This window comes from Balaenoptera acutorostrata, chromosome X, assembly GCF_949987535.1.
Source record: "Balaenoptera acutorostrata chromosome X, mBalAcu1.1, whole genome shotgun sequence".
Classification (NCBI taxonomy): Eukaryota; Metazoa; Chordata; class Mammalia; order Artiodactyla; family Balaenopteridae; genus Balaenoptera; species Balaenoptera acutorostrata.
In genome coordinates this window covers 133,468,370-133,487,513 of record NC_080085.1, presented here as the reverse complement: position 1 = coordinate 133,487,513, position 19,144 = coordinate 133,468,370, and the positions used below count along the sequence as shown (strand labels likewise).

Below are 19,144 nucleotides of genomic sequence, written 5' to 3'. Positions count from 1 at the left end.
GTTTATATGGTAGTCTCTTTCGCTCTCTGTTGATGTCTTGCAGCATCCTCAGCCCCCTGCTTTTCTCACACACGCTCCCTGGAGGGTGGCATCCACTCTCTTGTTTTGCTGTCGATATCTGTTTTCAGCTACTACAATTATAATGATTCCCAAATCTAAATCTGACCTATCTCCTGAGCTCCAGGCCTGCATACGCTACTGTCTACTAGACATATCCAACTGGAGTACCATAGACAACTTAAACACTATAGGTGCAAAAATGAAAGTCATCATTTTCCCCACAAAATTTGTTTCTCCTAAACCACACTTGGAAGTACGTTGGTGCAAAGACCACAGAAGGTAATGAGGTATGGTCCTTGCCATCAAGGAGCCTACAGTCAGAGGACAGAGACAGAAAATAAAGATAGCAATTATAACACTGCATCATAAGTGCTACAATATGAATAAACACAGGATGCTGTGGAGACACACATAAAGGGGGCACCTGGCCCAGTCTTGGAGTTCAGGGGTTTCCAGAAGAGGAAACATATAAGCTCAGGAAGACAAACTCAGATTTTTTTAAAGTAATAGCTATTGCAAAGGCTAGGAAGAGAGAAAGAACCCAGCATTGAAATGCACATAGCTGAGTATGGCTGGAGAACAAAACTGAGGGCTCAAGTAATGAGAGATAAGGCCAGAGAAGGGAGCAGGGGCAGATCTTGAAGAATCTTTCAAGTAGTGTTAAGGAACTTTACCCTGAGTACCTGCTGAAGGAAGGGACATGATCAGAACTGCCCTTTTAGAAGGATTAAAGTGACAATTAAGAAAGTATTTCATTTGGAACCTGTAAAAGGAGCAAAAATTTACCAGGGGACCTAGGAAGGGAAGGACATTCCAAGACGCAAAATCATGAAAAAAATATACCAAAGCTTGAAATAACATAGATAGGTCAGGGAATGACAAAGATTTCTATAGAGATAAGGATAGAAAAGTCAGGAATAGACAAAACTGTGAAGGCTGAATTTGGGCTTTATTCTAAAAGCAATGGGTTTTAAGCAAGAAAGTATAATCATAGGAATGTGAAATACAGATTTAAGGAGGGATCAACTAGAAGCAGAAAAACCAGCTAGGAGGAGGTTATTAGAAATGAGAAACAATGAATGCCTGAACAAACACTGTGACAAGTGAGGATAGAGGAGACTGAAATACCTCCTGTAGGAGAATGGCAAGGATTTGGTTAAGAAGTCAAATATGATTCTGAAGTTTTAGGCTTAGCCAACTGAATGACTGGTGATGCTATTAAAGAAAGAAAGAAATAGCAAGAGAAAGGTCAGATTTCAGGGAGAAATGATTTTCATACAGTAAAATGTACTTTTTTCTGTTGGTGTACAGTAATAAAAGATATTTTTGATTGGGATGATGAAACATGATTATAGGAAAGAAACTAAGGCAGAAGGTTAAAAGGAAAAGACAATTCAGTGATAGAGACTTACTCCAAAGGATACCGGGTAGGACTGGGTCAGATGCAGGTGGAAAGACACAGCAGATGGATAACATCACTTTCTTGCACTATAACCACATTTTCGTTGGATTACATAGTCTAGCTTCCCTTGTAGCTAGATATGGCTAGTGACTAAGTTCTGCCTGATAAAATATGAGTGGAAGAAACATGCCCTACTTCCCAGCCTTGCCTCTACAAAGATGACATGTGCTTTCCCTGAGCATTTTCCTGGGAACTGACTAGAAACACGATCGTTGAGCCCAATAAATTTTTGAAGAAACCCTAAAGCCATACTCACAAGAAACCGAGGTCATTTAACCCAGAGGTAACTTCTTAGCCCCTAAACTACACCAGGAAGTAACAGACTACAAAACCTATACAGTTCCCAAAGATGACACACTAACACCCATTCTGGATGTGGCCAGAGAGGATAATGGACCAGGAAGAGCCTCCTGGAGAACAAAGGGAGAAAAGATGAAGAATTTCTCCCAAGAAAGCAGAACCCAGGTCAGAATAGGAGTCTCTGAAATTGCTGTGGAGTAGTTATTTGAATATTGCTAAGAAGCAGTGGCATCTATGTGTTTCTTGTTCTTCCCTTTTCTAAATCGAGGTTTACAACTTCCACTTGGTGATGCTGTTCTTATTCCACCAATGTCTATTGGGTTGGGCTGGTGAAACAGGGAGATCATATGACTTGTCTTTTAGTTTGTTGTTAATGGGCCACAGGAGCCACTCCTGGGCGTGATGGAGAGGACTGTGTCTCACTCGGACTGTCTGGACCTGGAGCTGGACACAGCGATCAGATGAGTCTTTGGGGCCACCTCCTGCAGAGAGGAGGTATGCTCTATGTTTGGGAAGAAGAGTACATCCTAATATTTTGGTGGCCCAGAAGAGTAGACTGGAAGGTTGCAAGCTGTCTCCTGATGTCCTATAACTTCCTCCAGAGTAACAGAGTTTTAGCTGAGCATATGGCTGCACAGCTAGAGATGACAAATTCTAGTCTCCATTCCAGCTAGGTTAGCTACATAACTATGCAGTGAACAATAAACTGCCAGGCCACTTCTGGGCTTTGCCTTTAAAAATACTGGGCAAGCACAGGGAAGTAACAAGAACTGAAGAAGCTGCCTTGGCCAGAGTTGGAAGGCACTAATTAAAAATGGCAGAGCCACCCCACCAGTCCCGAAGTACTCATCTCTGGGCTCTCTCATAAATTAATACTGTATTTTGGGGTCTCTCTCTTACAGCAGCTTAGACTAGACCCTAAATTATACAAGGAGTTGGCCCTGGAAACCAATAAGGACCTCCTTCTGAGATAGGGTCTAAGGAAATTAGGATGAGTTAGGTAACAAAAGATTGTTAAGTACTGAGGAGGAAGGTGGAGGCACTTTTTATGATTACCAAGATTTCCCACCTATGCCCCCTCCAATTCATTCTCCAACCAGCCACGACAGTGATCTTTCTAAAGCAAAAGCTTACCACGTCACACCCCAGCTGAAAACTTTCAATGCCTTCCCATTGCCCATACGGTAAAGTACAACCCCTTAACATGGCCTATGAGGCCCTACAGGACTTCTCTTCTGTCAGTCTCTCTAGCTTTATTTTCACCATGTTGGGCACCAGTCACAGACAACCACCTGCAGTTCGCTAAATATGCCTCCATACTTCTCCACCAGCTGTTCCTTCTACCTGGAATACCATTCCCCTGTCCACTAGCTTCTACTCTCTACTGTGATCACATATGGATATGACTGTCTCCTTCATTAAACTATAACCTCCATGAGGGCAAATACTGAGTGATTTCTTGTATCCCCAGCACCAAGCAAAGCGTCTGGCGATAGTCAAGTGCTCAGTAAATATTTACAGAAAGAATGAAAGAAAAAAATATTCTTTATCTTAACTACATCAAGCTTCACATATACTAGAGCTCTATAGCAGAGTCACTTTTACATCTAATATTTCCATATCTTTCTTTAAAATATTTTAATATCACTTCGATGACAGAATAAAATAATTTTTAGTTAAATTTAAAATTAATAGAACCAGACATTTTCTAAGCTGGTAAGGATTATTGTTCTGTCAGTTTATTCAAATTATCTACTGAGAAGCTTGCTTTTCTAGTTTTCTACTGTTCTGATTATAATAATATAATTCACTTCTTTCACCCGCTACCCACACAGAGCAGAACTCACTTGCCGTGTGAGTACGTTAGCTTGTTATTTTCAGAAGGTATCTTAGCCAGAATCTGCTCTGTCACTTCCAGGAAGTTGCCTCCACACCAAGCATGTTTGGCAAGGATAGTGGTTCCCCTGGCAACAACAGCAAAAAGAATGGCCATGGCTTCGATCTATCAAAAGGAAAAAAGACACATAAGACTTAGAATATTTCTTTGACATAATCTTTCAAAAGTAACTTACTATCATTACCTACATCCATCTGGAGACAGTACTGACCAAGGCACTGTAACATTAAACAGAACAGACTTAACAACAAACTTAACAAAGTCACAGTCTTCTAAAACCTTATAATCTAAACCACACTGATATGCATTCATATTTAGAGAAACCAAATGCATACACATAATATATTTTTATGTGTGTGTGTATATACAATGTAATGTATATGTGATACATGCATACACACACGTACATTACATTGATAGATAGGTTGCATTTACAAATTACACAGCACAAACTGTTATCATCCTCTGAAAAGCAATGACCATAGACGGCAAAGGGACATAAAAATGTCTTCATCCTTTAATAAAATAATCCCATCCTGAAAATTTATCCTAGGGAAATAGTTCAACAGCAGTTAGATTCTATATTCACAAATATACCTATTAACAATAATAATAGCACATATTTATTAAGCACTTACTATGCACCAGGCACCATTTTAAACACTTAATTTAATCCTTACATCAATGAAATTAATACACTATCATGATACTTACATTAAAATGAGGGAAATGAAGTATAAATGACTTAAATAATTTGTCCAGAATTACAGAGCTAGTAAGTGGTAAAAGATGGGATTTAAACCCAGGCAGTATGGTTCTAGAACCCACAATTTTATCCCTATACTATATACTGCCTCTCCTATGAAGGCATTATCCATCACAAAAATAAACTGAAAATAACCTGAATCTTCTGCAAGAGAGGAATGGTTCTATAAATTATGGTAAGATCCTTTTTAAACAAAATATTTCTAAAACAATACAGAATGAGTTTAAGATTACAGTAATACCTTGGAGGTATTGCAAGTTCAGTTCCAGACCACCACAATAAAGCAAATATCACAATAAAACAAGTAACATGAATTTTTTGGTTTCCCAGTGCATATAAAAGTTATGTTTACACTATGCTGTAGTCTATTAAGTGTGCAATAGCATTATATCTAAAAAAACCCAACAATGTACATGTCTTAATTTTTAAAAACTTAATTGCTAAAAAATGCTAACCATCATCTGAGCCTTCAGAGAGTCATAGCAGTAACACCAGAGCACTGATCACAGACCACCATAACAAACAAACTGAAAAAGTTTGAAATATTGCAAGAATTATTAAAATGTGACACAGAGACATGAAGTACCCAAAATACTGTTGGAAAAATGGCACTGACAGACTTGTTCAATGCAGGGTTGCTACAAACCTTTGATTTGTTAAAAAAAACAAAAACAACAACAAAAAAACCCAGCAATATCTGTGAAGCACAATAAAGCAAAGTGCAATAAGAAGAGGTATGCCTGTATTTTCCTCGTGTTTATGAATCTGTACTATTTTTTTCCCCACAGAACAGCCTGGTTTCTCTGATTTAATGGCATGAACTTATAAAAGGGATGAACAAATATCTTCCTATTCTTCAACTAACTCTTCAACCTAATATTATTTGTTTTTTTTTAACATCTTTATTGGAGTATAATTGCTTTACAATGGTGTGTTAGTTTCTGCTTTATAACAAAGTGAATCAGTTATACATATACATATGTTCCCATATCTCTTCCCTCTTGCATCTCCCTCCCTCCCACCCTCCCTATCCCACCCCTCTAGGTGGTCACAAAGCACCGAGCTGATCTCCCTGTGCTATGTGGTTGCTTCCCACTAGCTATCTATTTTACGTTTGGTAGTGTATATGAGAGTGGCATGTTATTTGTTAACATGTTCAGTTTCATCCAATAAGCCAGAGTCATCTTGGGTGGCAAAGTGAGAGTCACTTATTAAAAATTCAAATCCTTGGTATCATTCCCTGAAATTCTGATTCAGTAGGCCAGAGGTGGGGCCCTGGAATATATACTTAAGCCAAGCCTGCCTGGATGCAGGTGATTCACATGACCACGTTTTGTGAAACACAGCAACTATAAAATGCTTGAGGTCAGGGAATCCGCTGATTCCCTCTTGGAATGTCCTTGGTATGAAGGACAGCATACAAAACAGAAATGCTCATGTGTCTCTTGAGCTTAACTCCTCTTGGGGTCTCTTCATTGCACTCTCTAAATGAAGGTGTTTCCCAGGGTTGTGTCCTCAGACATCTTCTTTCTGGATTTCTCCAAACACATATGTAGTAGCATGTTATAATTTCCAAATGACTTTCTCATACATTATATCTCTTGATCCTAAAAGCCTCAACTGACCATGTAACATGCTCCAGGTACTGCTCCATTTCTTAAAATCATCATCTACACACTATCTCTGCTTCTCTATCTTCTTTTAATTCTTTTCTATAATCTGGCTTTTCCCCTCAACACTCCGCAAAACCATGCTTGTCAAGATCACCAACAGCCTCTACATTGCAAATTTCTGTGGTCATTTCTCTATTCTCACCTTACTTGACCTCTCAGAAATAGTCAACACAGCTGAATAACCCTCCTTCTGGGAACACTCCTACATGTCTGGCTGCTCCTTCTGTCTTCTTGCTGAATCCTTCTCCTCTAGCTGACCTCTAAATGTTGACTTTCCACGGGGATTGGTTCTCCACTCTCTTATCCTAGATGAGCTCATCTAGACCTCCCATTTTAAACATGCTTTATTTGCCAAAGATACATTGCATACAGAAAAAAACCAAAGGCACAACCAAAGTTGAGGGAAAAACCAAAAACAAAACACAAGGCATACCAAAAAGTTGAGGGAAAGGTAGATGAATAGAGACCCACAAAGATGGAGGAGGACCAACCAGGAAAGCGAAAGGAAAGCCAGAAGAGTGTGGTGGCCTTGAAGCCAAAGGAAAAGAAACCTTGAAGAAGGAACAAGTGTCACCTCCCAGCTCTGTTCACTGATACACAGTATTAAGACTGTAAAACAGTCACTGAAATTTTATAAGGAAGGAGGTCATTGGTAAGGGTCAAAGAGACGTGCAGTGGAGTGGGAAAAAAACACAAAGAGAAACAGAGATGAGAAATCATATGGTCCCTGAGACAAAGAGATGAAAAGGTAGCAGCCTCAGCCGTTTAGCAACTTCAAAAAGAAAACTGAGTTTAGCAACAATACAAAAAGATCTAGTGTGCTAGCGGACCATAAGTTCGTTATGAAGTGTTATGATGTAATTGCTTAAAATGCTTATGTAATCTTAAATTACATTAAGAAACAGGGTGCCTTCATCTCTTTAAGTACTATTGCCATTATACTCTGTGCTGCTTAGAACGCATGTGTAATACTGAGTTCAATTCTAGGTACAGTATTCTAAGACTGGACAGAAGGGAAAAGTATGGTGAGAGACCTGGAGGTTGTATCATGTGAAGAACGGCTAGAGGAACTAGAAATATTACACATGAAAAAGACAGCAATCTTCAAGTTTATATAAAGTATAGTCACCTAGAAGAGGGAGGACATTATTTGGAATATAACTAGGAACAGTGAATAATAAGTTATAAGGACAGCTATGTAAGTTATGCATAGTAGTGTTTTATTCAATAAAAGCAGTCCTCAATTTTAAAAATGCCTATTAAACATTGGGTACATAGCAACAGAAATTTTACTTTCCTCTCAGGTGTCACTAATAAGCATTTCTTGAGGGGACCTTCAAGATGGCACACGAGTAAGACGTGAAAATCACCCTCCTCCCCACAAATATATCGAAAATACATCTACATGTGGAACAACTCCTACAGAACACCTACTGAACACTGGCAGAAGACCTCAGACTTCCCAAAAGGCAAGAAAATCCCTATGTAGCTGGGTAGGGCAAAAGAAAAAAGAAAAAACAGAGACAAAAGAATAGGGACGGGACCTGCACCTCTGGGAGGGAGCTGTGAAGGAGGAAAAGTTCCCACACCCTAGGAAGCCCCTTCACTGGTGGAGATGGGGGGAGGGCGGGGGAAGCTTCAGAGCCACGGAGGAGAGCGCAGCAACAGGGGTGCAGAGGGCAAAGCAGAGAGATTCCTGCACAGAGGATCAGTGCCGACCAGCTTCACCAGCCTGAGACACTTGTCTGCTCACCCACTGGGGTGGGCGGGGGCTGGGAGCTGACTGGACCTGCCTAAGAGGCAAGAGACCACTGTTTTGGGGTGTGCAAGGAGAGGGGATTCAGAGTACTGCCTAAACGAGCTCCAGAGACGGGCGCAAGCCATGGCTATCAGCTCGGACACCAGAGATGGGCATGAGATGCTAAGGCTGCTGCTGCAGCCACCAAGAAGCCTGTGTGCAAGCACAGGTCACTATCCACACCTCCCCTCCCGGGAGTCTGTGCAGCCCGCCACTGCCAGGGTCCCGTGATCCAGGGACAACTTCCCTGGGAGAACACACGGCGTGCCTCAGGCTGGTGCAACGTCATACTGGCCTCTGCCACTGCAGGCTTGCCCCACATTCAGTACCCCTCCCTCCCCCCACCGGCCTGAGTGAGCCACAGCCCCCTAATCAGCTGCTGCTTTAACCCCATCCTGTCTGGGCAGGAACAGATGCCTGAGGGTGACCTACATGCAGAGGCGGGGCCAAATCCAAAGCTGAACCCCAGGAGCTGTGCAAACAAAGAAGAGCAAGGGAAATTTCTCCCAGCAGCCTCAGGAGCAGCGGATTAAATCTCCACTATCAACTCGATGTACCCTGCATCTGTGGAATACCTGAATAGAAAATGAATCATCCGAAAGTTGAGGCAGTGGACTTTGGGAGTAACTGACTTGGGGTCTGCTGTCTGGAACTGATTTCAGATTTTTATGTTTATCTTAGTATAGTTTTTAGCGCTTATTATCATTGGTGGATTTGTTTATTGGTTTGGTTGCTCTCTTCTTTTTTTCATTATTACTTTATTATTTTAATAATTAAAAATTTTTTTATTTTGATTATTTTTAAATTTTTTTTATTATTATTTTTTTCTTTTTTTCTCCTTTTTCTTCTGAGCCGTGTAGCTGACAGGATCTTGGTGCTCTGGCCTGGTGTCATGCCTGAGCCTCTGAGGTGGGAGAGCTGAGTTCAGGACATTGGACCACCAGAGACCTCTCGGCCCCATGTAGTATCAATCAGCGAAAGCTCTCCTAGGGATCTCCATCTCAACTCTAACACCCAGCTCCACCCAACAGCCAACAAGCTCCAGTGCTGGATGCCCCATGCCAAACAACTAGCAAGACAGGAACACAACCCCACCCATTAGCAGAGAGGCTGCCTAAAGTCATACTAAGTTCACAGACACCCCAAAACACACCACCGGTTGCATCCTGCCCACCAGAAAGACAAGATCCAGCCCCGCCCACCAGAACACAGGCACCTGTCCCCTCTACCAGGAAGCCTACACAACCCACTGAACCAACCTTACCCACTGGGGGCAGACACCAAAAACAATGGAAACTACAAACCTGCAGCCTGCTAAAAGGAGACCCCAAACACAGTACGTTAAGCAAAATGAGAAGACAGAGAAATATGCAGCAGATAAAGGAGCAAGGCAAAAACCCACCAGAGCAAACAAATGAAGAGGAAATAGGCAGTCTACCTGAAAAAGAATTCAGAATAATGATAGTAAAGATCCAAAATCTTGAAAACAGAATGGAGAAAATACAAGATATTTAACAAGGGCCTAGAAGAAATAAAAAGCAAACAAACAATGATGAACAACACAATAAATGAAATTAAAAATTCTCTAAAAGGAATCAATAGAAGAAAAACAGAGGCAGAAGAACGGATAAGTGACCTGGAAGATAAAATAGTTGAAATAACTACTGCAGAGCAGAATAAAGAAAAAAGAACGAAAAGAATTGAGAACAGTCTCAGAGACCTCTGGGACAACATTAACCACACCAAGACTCAAATGATAGGGGTCCCCAGAAGGAGAAGAGAAAAAGAAAGGGGCTGAGAAAATATTTGAATAGATTATAGTTGAAAACTTCCCTAACATGGGAAAGGAAATAGTCAATCAAGACCAGGAAGCACAGAGAGTCCCATACAGGATAAATCCAAGGAGAAACACACCAAAACACATGTTAATCAAACTATTAAAAATTAAATACAAAGAAAAAATATTAAAAGCTGCAAAGAAAAAGCAACAAATAACACACAAGGGAATCCCCATAAGGTTAACAGCTGATCTTTCAAAAGAAACTCTGCAAGCCAGAGGGAGTGGCAGGACATATTTAAAGTGATGAAGGAGAAAAACCTACAACCAAGATTACTCTACCCAGCAAGGATCTTATTCAGATTCGACAGAGAAATCAAAAGCTTTACAGACAAGCAAAAGTTAAGAGAATTCAGTACCACCAAACCAGCTTTACAACAAATGCTAAAGGAACTTCTCTAGGCAAGAAACACAAGAGAAGGAAAACACCTACAATAACAAACCCAAAACAATTAATAAAATGGTAATAGGAACATATGTATCGATAATTATCTTAAATGTAAATGGATTAAATGCTTCAACCAAAAGACACACACTGGCTGAATGCATACAAAAACAAGACCCGTATATATGCTGTCTACAAGAGACCCACTTCAGACCTAGGGACACATACAGACTGAAAGTGAGGGGATGGAAAAAGATATTCCATGCAAATGGAAATCAAAAGAAAGCTGGAGTAGCAATTCTCATATCAGACAAAATAGACTTTAAAATAAAGACTAATACAGGAGAAAAAAAGGACACTACATAATGATCAAAGGATCAAACCAAGAAGAAAATATAACAATTGTAAATATTTATGGACCCAACATAGGAGCACCTCAATACATAAGGCAAATGCTAACAGCCATAAAAGGGGAAATCGACAGTAACACACTATTATTAGTAGGGGACTTTAACACCCCACTCTCACCAATGGACAGATCATCCAAAATGAAAATAAATAAGGAAACACTAGCTTTAAATGACACATTAAACAAGACGGACTTAATTAATATTTATAGGACATTCCATCCAAAAACAACAGAATACACTTTCTTCGCAAGTGCTCATGGAAAATTCCCCAGGATAGATCATATCTTGGGTCACAAATCAAGCCTCAGTAAATTTAAGAAAATTGAAATCATACCAAGTATCTTTTCCAACCACAACTCTATGAGACTAGATATCAATTACAGGAAAAAACTGTAAAAAATACGAACACATGGAGGCTAAACAATACACTACTAAATAACCAAGAGATCACTGAAGAAATCAAAGAGGAAATCAAAAAGTACCTAGAAACAAATGACAATGAAAATACGATGACCCAAAACCTATGGAACACAGGAAAAGCAGCTCTAAGAGGGAAGTATATAGCAATACAATCCTACCTCAAGAAACAAGAAAAATCTCAAATAAACAACCTAACCTTACACCTAAAGCCATTAGAGAAAAAAGAACAAAAATACCCCAAATTTAGCAGAAGGAAAGAAATCATAAAGATCAGATCAGAAATAAATGAAAAAGATTTGAAGGAAACAATAGCAAAGACCAATGAAATGAAAAGCTGGTTTTTCGAGAAGATAAACAAAATTGATAAACCACTAACCAGACTCATCAAGAAAAAAAGGGAGAAGACTCAAATCAACAGATTTAGAAATGAAAAAAGAGAAGAAACAACTGACCCTGCAGAAATACAAATGATCATGAGAGACAACCACGAGCAACTGTATGCCAATAAAACGGACAACCTGGAAGAAATGGACAAATTCTCAGAAAAGTATAACCTTCCAAGACTGAACCGGAAGAAATAGAAAATACGAACAGACCAATCACAAGCACTGAAATTGAAACTGTGATTAAAAATCTACTAACAAACAAAAGCCCAGGACCAGATGGCTTCACAGGTGAATTCTATCAAACATTTAGAGAAGAGCTAACACCTATCCTTCTCAAACTCTTCCAAAAAATGCAGAGGGAGGAACACTCCCAAACCATTCTACAAGGCCACCATTACCCTGATACCAAAACCAGACAAAGATGTCACAAAAAGGAAACCTACAGGCCAATATCACTGATGAACATAGATACAAAAATTCTCAACAATATACTAGCAGAACCCAACAGCACATTAAAAGGATCATACACCATGATCAAGTGGGGCTTATCCCAGGAATGCAAGGATACTTCAATATACGCAAATCAATCAACGTGATACACCATATTAACAAACTGAAGGATAAAAACCATATGATAATCTCAATAAATGTAGAAAAAGCTTTCAACAAAATTCAACACCCATTTATGATAAAAACTCTCCAGAAAGTGGGCATAGAGGGAACCTCCCTCTACATAAAAAGGCCATATATGACAAGCCCACAGCCACCATCATTCTCAATGGTGAAAAACTGAAACCATTTCCTGTAAGATCAGGAACAAGACAAGGGTGCCCACTCTCACCACTATTATTCAACATAGTTTTGGAAGTTTTAGCCACAGCAATCAGAGAAGAAAAAGAAATAAATGGAATCCAAATCGGAAAAGAAAAGTAAAACTGTCACTGTTTGCAGATGACATGATACTATACATAGAGAATCCTAAAGATGCTACCAGAAAACTACTAGAGCTAATCAATGAATTTGGTAAAGTAGCAGGATACAAAACTAATGCACAGAAATCTCTTGCATTCCTATATACTAACGATGAAAAATCTGAAAGGGAAATTAAACAAACACTCCCATTTACCACTGTAACAAAAAGAATAAAATATCTAGGAATAAACCTACCTAAGGAGACAAAAGTTCTGTATGCAGAAAAGTATAAGCCACTGATGAAAGAAATTAAAGATGATACAAACAGGTGGAGAGATATACCATGTTCTTGGATTGGAAGAATCAACATTGTGAAAATGACTATACTATGCAAAGCAATCTACAGATTCAATGCAATCCCCATCAAACTACCAATGGCATTTTTCACAGAACTAGGACAAAAAACTTCACCATTTGTATGGAAACACAAAAGATACCGAATAGCCAAAGCAATCTTGAGAAAGAAAAACAGAGCTGGAGGAATCAGGCTCCCTGACTTCAGACTTTACTACAAAGCTACAGTAATCAAGACACTATGGTAATGGCACAAAAATATAAATATAGATCAATGGAACAGGATGGAAAGCCCAGAGATAAACCCATGAACATATGGTCACCTTATCTTTGATAAAGGAGTCAAGAATAGACAATGGAGAAAAGAAAGCCTCTTCAATAAGTGGTGCAGGGAAAACTGGACAGCTACATGTAAAAGAATGAAATTAGAACACTCCCTAACACCATACACAAAAATAAACTCAAAATGGATTAAAAACCTAAACGTAAGGCCAGACACTATAAAACTCTTACAGGGAAATATAGGCAGAACACCTTATGACATAAATCACAGCAAGATTCTCTTTGACCCACCTCCTAGAGAAATGGAAATAAAAACAAAAATAAACAAATGGGACCTAATGAAACTCAAAAGCTTTTGCACAGCAAAGGAAACCATAAACAAGACAAAAAGACAACCCTCAGAATGGGAGAAAATAGTTGCAAATGAAGCAACTGACAAAGGATTAATCTCCAAAATATACAAGCAGCTCATGCAGCTCAATATCAAAAAAAACAAACAACCCAATCCAAAAATGGGCAGAAGACCTAAATAGACATTTCTCCAAAGAAGATATACAGATTGCCAACAAACACATGAAAGGATGATCAACATCACTAATCATTAGAGAAATGCAAATGAAAACTACAATGAGGTATTACCTCACACCGGTCAGCATGGCCATCATCAAAAAATCTACAAACAATAAATGCTGGAGAGGGTGTGGAGAAAATGGAACCCTCTTGCACTGTTGGTGGGAATGTAAATTGATACAGCCACTATGGAGAACAGTATGGAAGGTCCTTAAAAAACTAAAAATAAAACTACCATATGCCCTAGCAATCCCACTACTGGGCATATACCCTGAGAAGACCATAATTCAAAAAGAGTCATGTACCACAATGTTCACTGCAGCACTATTTACAATAGCCAGGACATGGAAGCAACCTAAGTGTCCATCAACAGATGAATGGCTAAAGAAGATGTGGCACATATATACAATGGAATATTACTCAGCCATAAAAAGAAACGAAATTGAGTTATTTGTAGTGAGGTGGATGGATCTAGAGTCTGTCATACAGAGTGAAGTAAGTCAGAAAGAGAAAAACAAATACCATATGCTAACATATATATAGAATCTAAAAAAAAGAAAAGTGGTTCTGAAGAACCTAGAGGCAAGACAGGAATAAAGACACAGACACAGAGAATGGACTTGAAGTCACAGGGAGGGGGAAGGGTAAGCTGGGACGAAGTGAGAGCGTAGCACTGACATATATACACCCCCAAATGTAAAACAGATAGCTAGTGGGAAGCAGCTGCATCGCACGGGGAGATCAGCTCAGTGCTTTGTGACCACCTAGAGGGGTGGGATAGGGAGGGTGGGAGGGAGATGCAAGAGGGAGGGGATATGGGTATATATGTATACATATAGCTGATTCACTTTGTTATACAGCAGAAACTAACACACTGTAATGCAATTATACTCCAATAAAGATGTTAAAAACAAGTAAGCATTTCTTACTCTCTCCTATACTGCTAAAAATCACACCTGTAATCAAGTCTCACATGTGCCCACTATCATTATCTTGCAATAGAATCTGTAATGTTTTAATGAATATTGGGACAACAGAAACAACTGTGGCCGAAAGAATACTGCATTTGAAGTCCGAAAACATGGCTCTGCTAATTATTAGCAGTATGTGAATGTTCAATAAATGATAAAGTGCTATATAAGATCAGATTCAAGAAGAAAAAGAATTGAACTATAAGCCAGAAAGAGAAGAAAAAAAAAGATAATGGAATATAAAGGAAAGTTGTCTTAACACTGTTCCTCCCTGTTCTCTTACTCACTCCTTGCTTGGTCCCATAGCCATCATCCCAATTCTACTACATTCCTGCTAAGAATCCTGTATGAGTTTCCTGTGGCTGTGTGACAAAGTACCAAAAGATGCAAGGCTTAAAATAACAGAAATTTATTGTTTCATAGTTTTGGAGGCCAGAAGCTTGAAATCAAGATGTTGGCAGGTCCATGTTCCTTCTGAAATCTGTAGGGGAGAATCTCTTCTAGAATCTCTTCCTAGCTTCTGGTGGTTTGCTGGCAATCCTTGGTGTTCCTTGGCTTGCAGCTGCAGCACTTCAATCTGTGCCTCCACAGTCACATGGCATTCTCCACGTATGTCTATGTCTTCACATGGTAGTCTCTGTGTCTCTTCCCTTCTTATGAGGACACCTACTCCAGTATGACCTCATTTTAACTTACATCTTAATTACATCTGCAAAGACCCTATTTCCAAATAAGGTCCCATTCACAGATAGCAGGGGTCAGGATTCAACATCTTTTTTGAGGACACAACAAACCCCATCTTGGGAACTCACCATTCCTCCCAAATCACTCCTACTCTCCCCTCTCCACATATTCATATCACCCCAACTTGCCTCCCTCTCTTCTCCAAAACCTCTGTCTCACATCCTTCCATAATCATATTAGAGGCCTGTCCTTAGAACGATGGGCCAGAAGAGCAACCTTCAACAGCTTGGAGTTAGAAAGACCAGTTTCTACTGCCCAGAAAGTTCCAAGGAAAGAACATTTTTGTTTCAGTTGCTGGGATTCCAAAAAAAAGATATGCTACGGGGGAATCTGAGTGAGAATTGTGAATGTAGTTTTTTATAGAGGAATTGTGGTGAAGGTCTTTAAGTCCATTAAAGGTTATATATGATGCTATTCGTTGGCTTAACAACCGAAATGTCATAAGTAGCATTATTTATAGGAAAAAATGCACCCAGAGTTTCAAACAATAATCTTACGAAGGAACTTCTGGGATATATCCATTTGTATGGGATTGCCTGCATTAAAAATATTGCTAACAAAATAGCACAGGAACAACATAAATGTTCCTCCCCAGTGGAGGCATCTTCAAATGGAAGTTGAAGATGGTTTCAGGGGACTGAGAAGGGTAAAAGGACGAGTCAGTGTTTCTCACACTCAAGTCTTTGTGTTCTGAGAAATTTTTTAATTCTGTATTTTTATTTTGATAACATTAAAAATATATACGAATACCCGGATTATCTACATGTATACCATATAAATGAGTGATGGCAAACAATTCAGTGCTGCATTTGCATTACGAAGGCATAGGTGCCAAGAAATTCCCTAAAACGGTGCTTAATTTTTAATGTATTGGAAGCATGTCTGGCTGCTCCTAGGTTGACACATCCTAAAATCATAACGACAGTCATGACTCAAGCACTCTTGTATTCCTGTTGTGTTTTTTAATCAGTTATAAGGACAAAATTTATACTTTGCAGTAACGATTTACATCTGAAAGATATCTGCATGGAAAAAGCCTTTTATTTTTAAGAACTGAGACTTAGTTATCTGACATTCTGAAAATGACAGTGTGGAAGAATAACGTTAACTCATAAATTATCTCAAGCTAAGCAAAAAATAATACTCAAAGGTGTTTGTACCAAGTAGAACCCAAATGATACTATAATGTGCTATATGAATAAACGTCGCGCAACTATTCAAACAGAACAAAGAGATGGAAGAATTAACTCGTCACATAGCGCATGGCAATAGCCAATGCCAAATCAAAAGAAAGCATTCTGTATCATTATCTGTATTACTGCAAGGAGATGTATTATGTTTAATCCTTGCAACAGTTCATTAGCAGAATGTTTCACAGGAAATACATTATGGAAATTAAATTTTTTCCACCCTTGTATCATGGGGCATACTATTAAATTGTCCCATTAAATTAAATGCGGGGGGCATGGAAGGTGCTCAGGAAAAAGATGGGAACTCATTTTAGGAGACAGCTATGGAACAAGAGAAGGCACAGAAGTGAGAACATGCTTGAGAAGGTAAATAAACTAGCCTGATGAGATGGAATGGTCCATATTTGGCAAATGAGAAGGTTTAGGGATAAGTCTAATGGCCATATGTAAAAAGAAGGCCTTGCATTAATTAAGTAACTTTTATTTGCTCAAATAGTTTTTCTATTTCAGTTCAACACATGTTCTAAGGCTTTACTATATGGCACCCAATATAGTAAACATTGGACGTATGAAGACCAGTAAGAAAGGACGTCTATACTCAAGGAAACCACAGTAAAATATGGAAGACAGACATAAACAAATAAATGCAATAATCTTTAAGGGTGAATAATCTAAGAATGCACACAATTGTTTAGAAGATTTCTTAAAGTTTTGTGATTATCTCATCTTGGATGAAGAAAAAAAATGCAGGTGTCAGCCTATGTATTGGGAATTTCCTCAGTATACAATTATTTCTTCTTGGAAGAGAGGTCAAAGTGTCTGTTTTATCCTTACTAGGTTCTCAATGCCCAGCACAGTGCCTGACATATAATATTCCCTCAAATATTTAATAAATTAATAAACACGGAGCATGTTTTGGTTTTAAATATACTATAAATGACAGATAACTTTATATTCAGTAGGACCTGGCAAGAACAATATTTTGATTACCAAACTATCTCCCTAAGATAAAGGAGTTGAGCTGAGAATAATCCAATCCTCAACTCTTCTTAGGGAGGAACTAAGCAAATGACAGAAAAGCCACCAATTCTGACGTAATAACCTTGGAGGAGACAGAAGAACAAACATTGATATGAGAGAGAGAAAGAAGAGGTGTTTATGAAAATCCTGAAGTCTGGTCACAGATCAAGACTATTCTTGTTGGTATTACAAATATTCTCTTGGGGTGATGCTCTGAGACCCAACCCAACCCTTCTAACTTTCTCAGGATAGGAGACTACCCTGTCAAGTAAAACATTTGTTCTATTTTGCATTAACCACCACCACCATATAACATCACCTTGATTCTTCTTGTTTGCCCCTTCCGCACACACTCACAAATATGTAAGCTACTGAGAGTAGCGATCTCCTATGTCTTGTTTCCAGCTATATCCCTTGCACTTAGAAGACTGTCTAGCACGTATTAGCTGTTCAATAAATGTTTGTTAAACAAAACATATGAGTGGCTCTGCTCTCAGTCACAGCTATTCAAACGGAAAAAATGTCCGAAACATGACAGTATACTCCGGGATCAAGGGTGGGACAATGGCGGTACAGGTAGTTGAGAGCAATTAATAAGACAGAAAGAAAAGGACTTGATAACTGATTGTTTGTGGGGATTATGGAAGAGGGAGGTGTAAAGCATTTACTAAAGACTCTAGTACGTGGTCAGTTTGTTAAATATTGGCCAATAGTAAGAAGAAGAACAACATTGTACAGGTCTGACGCTGAGGAAATAGGTCGGGGCATAGATACAGAGCTCCTATCCGAACTGAGGAAGAAGAATTACAACACTGGGCCTTGGAGGAAGGGCACGCAGAGGGCTAGGAGCCCAGAAGTAGGAGGTAAAGCAGAAAGTGACGTCATCGAAACAAGGGCGTAGAGAGTTTTTAGAAGATTCAAGAAATCTCAAGAGATTCAAATGCTACAAAGAGGTCTTGCAGAATGCAAACTGAGGGAAAGTTAACATTCTTTTTTCCTCTGTAACAACTTAAGTGACGCATTCTGACTCTTTCACTCGAGGCCCTTTTACCGGCATAAAACGCACTTCACCAAAACTGGACCTGTCCGACAATTCGAACTGTCGACAACCAGAGAAGCCCTAGTCACCCTTTCATTGCCTCCTAATTCCACCTTCCCGTCGACACCTCTGCCCTCCTTCTGCCATCGTCTCCCCGCCTTCGGCCCAGCGTTCCCCGCTGCTTTTACCTGTCCGGACACCGTGTGAGAACTCGGGGATCGGGAAAGAGTTGCGCGGGTTAGCGCGAGGTCGCCAACTGCTTGCTCCCGGAGGAGGCTGGACCGGACGCCGCCGGCTTCCGCAAAAGCGCCCCGCCCGCGCGCGGCTTCCTGGGAATGTGAGCGCTCCTCCAATGGGAGCGAGAGGCGGGGAGGGGCCTGCTGCGTTCCCAGCCCCCGCACTTCCCAGGAGCCGCACTGCATTCTGGGAGTGGTAGTTTCGGCTGGCCTTCGCCGAATCTGTCACCCGCTCCATCAACAATTCTTGTCATAAACAACATCAAGCGCTGTTCCTTAGAGAAAGCGAGAGAATGCACGGCCACAAAAAGTCCACCGGCGGGATAAATGAAGAGCCGAGCTTTTCCCGCCGTCTCCCTGCTTAGTCTCAGCAGGCAACGTCGCCTGTTACTTCACAGACAAGATAGAATTCATCTGACAGGAATTCCCTCT

At 39.8% G+C, this 19,144-nt stretch overlaps 1 protein-coding gene across 3 annotated transcripts in view; it reads right to left on the bottom strand.

Moving 5' to 3' along the window:
* The window catches only part of VAMP7 (vesicle associated membrane protein 7), a 66,704-nt gene extending 47,914 nt beyond the window's left edge, over positions 1–18,790 (bottom strand). For all 3 annotated transcript variants that reach the window (XM_057538996.1, XM_007180883.2, XM_057538997.1), the window contains exons 1-2: positions 18,665–18,790; positions 3,670–3,824 (exon numbers count right to left, since the gene is read on the bottom strand). In XM_057538996.1, coding sequence (XP_057394979.1) covers positions 3,670–3,815 — 146 coding nt within the window. In that variant the 5' untranslated portion in view covers positions 3,816–3,824; positions 18,665–18,790. The remainder of the gene's footprint in view (positions 1–3,669; positions 3,825–18,664) is intronic.
* Positions 18,791–19,144: the final 354 nt, after the last annotated feature.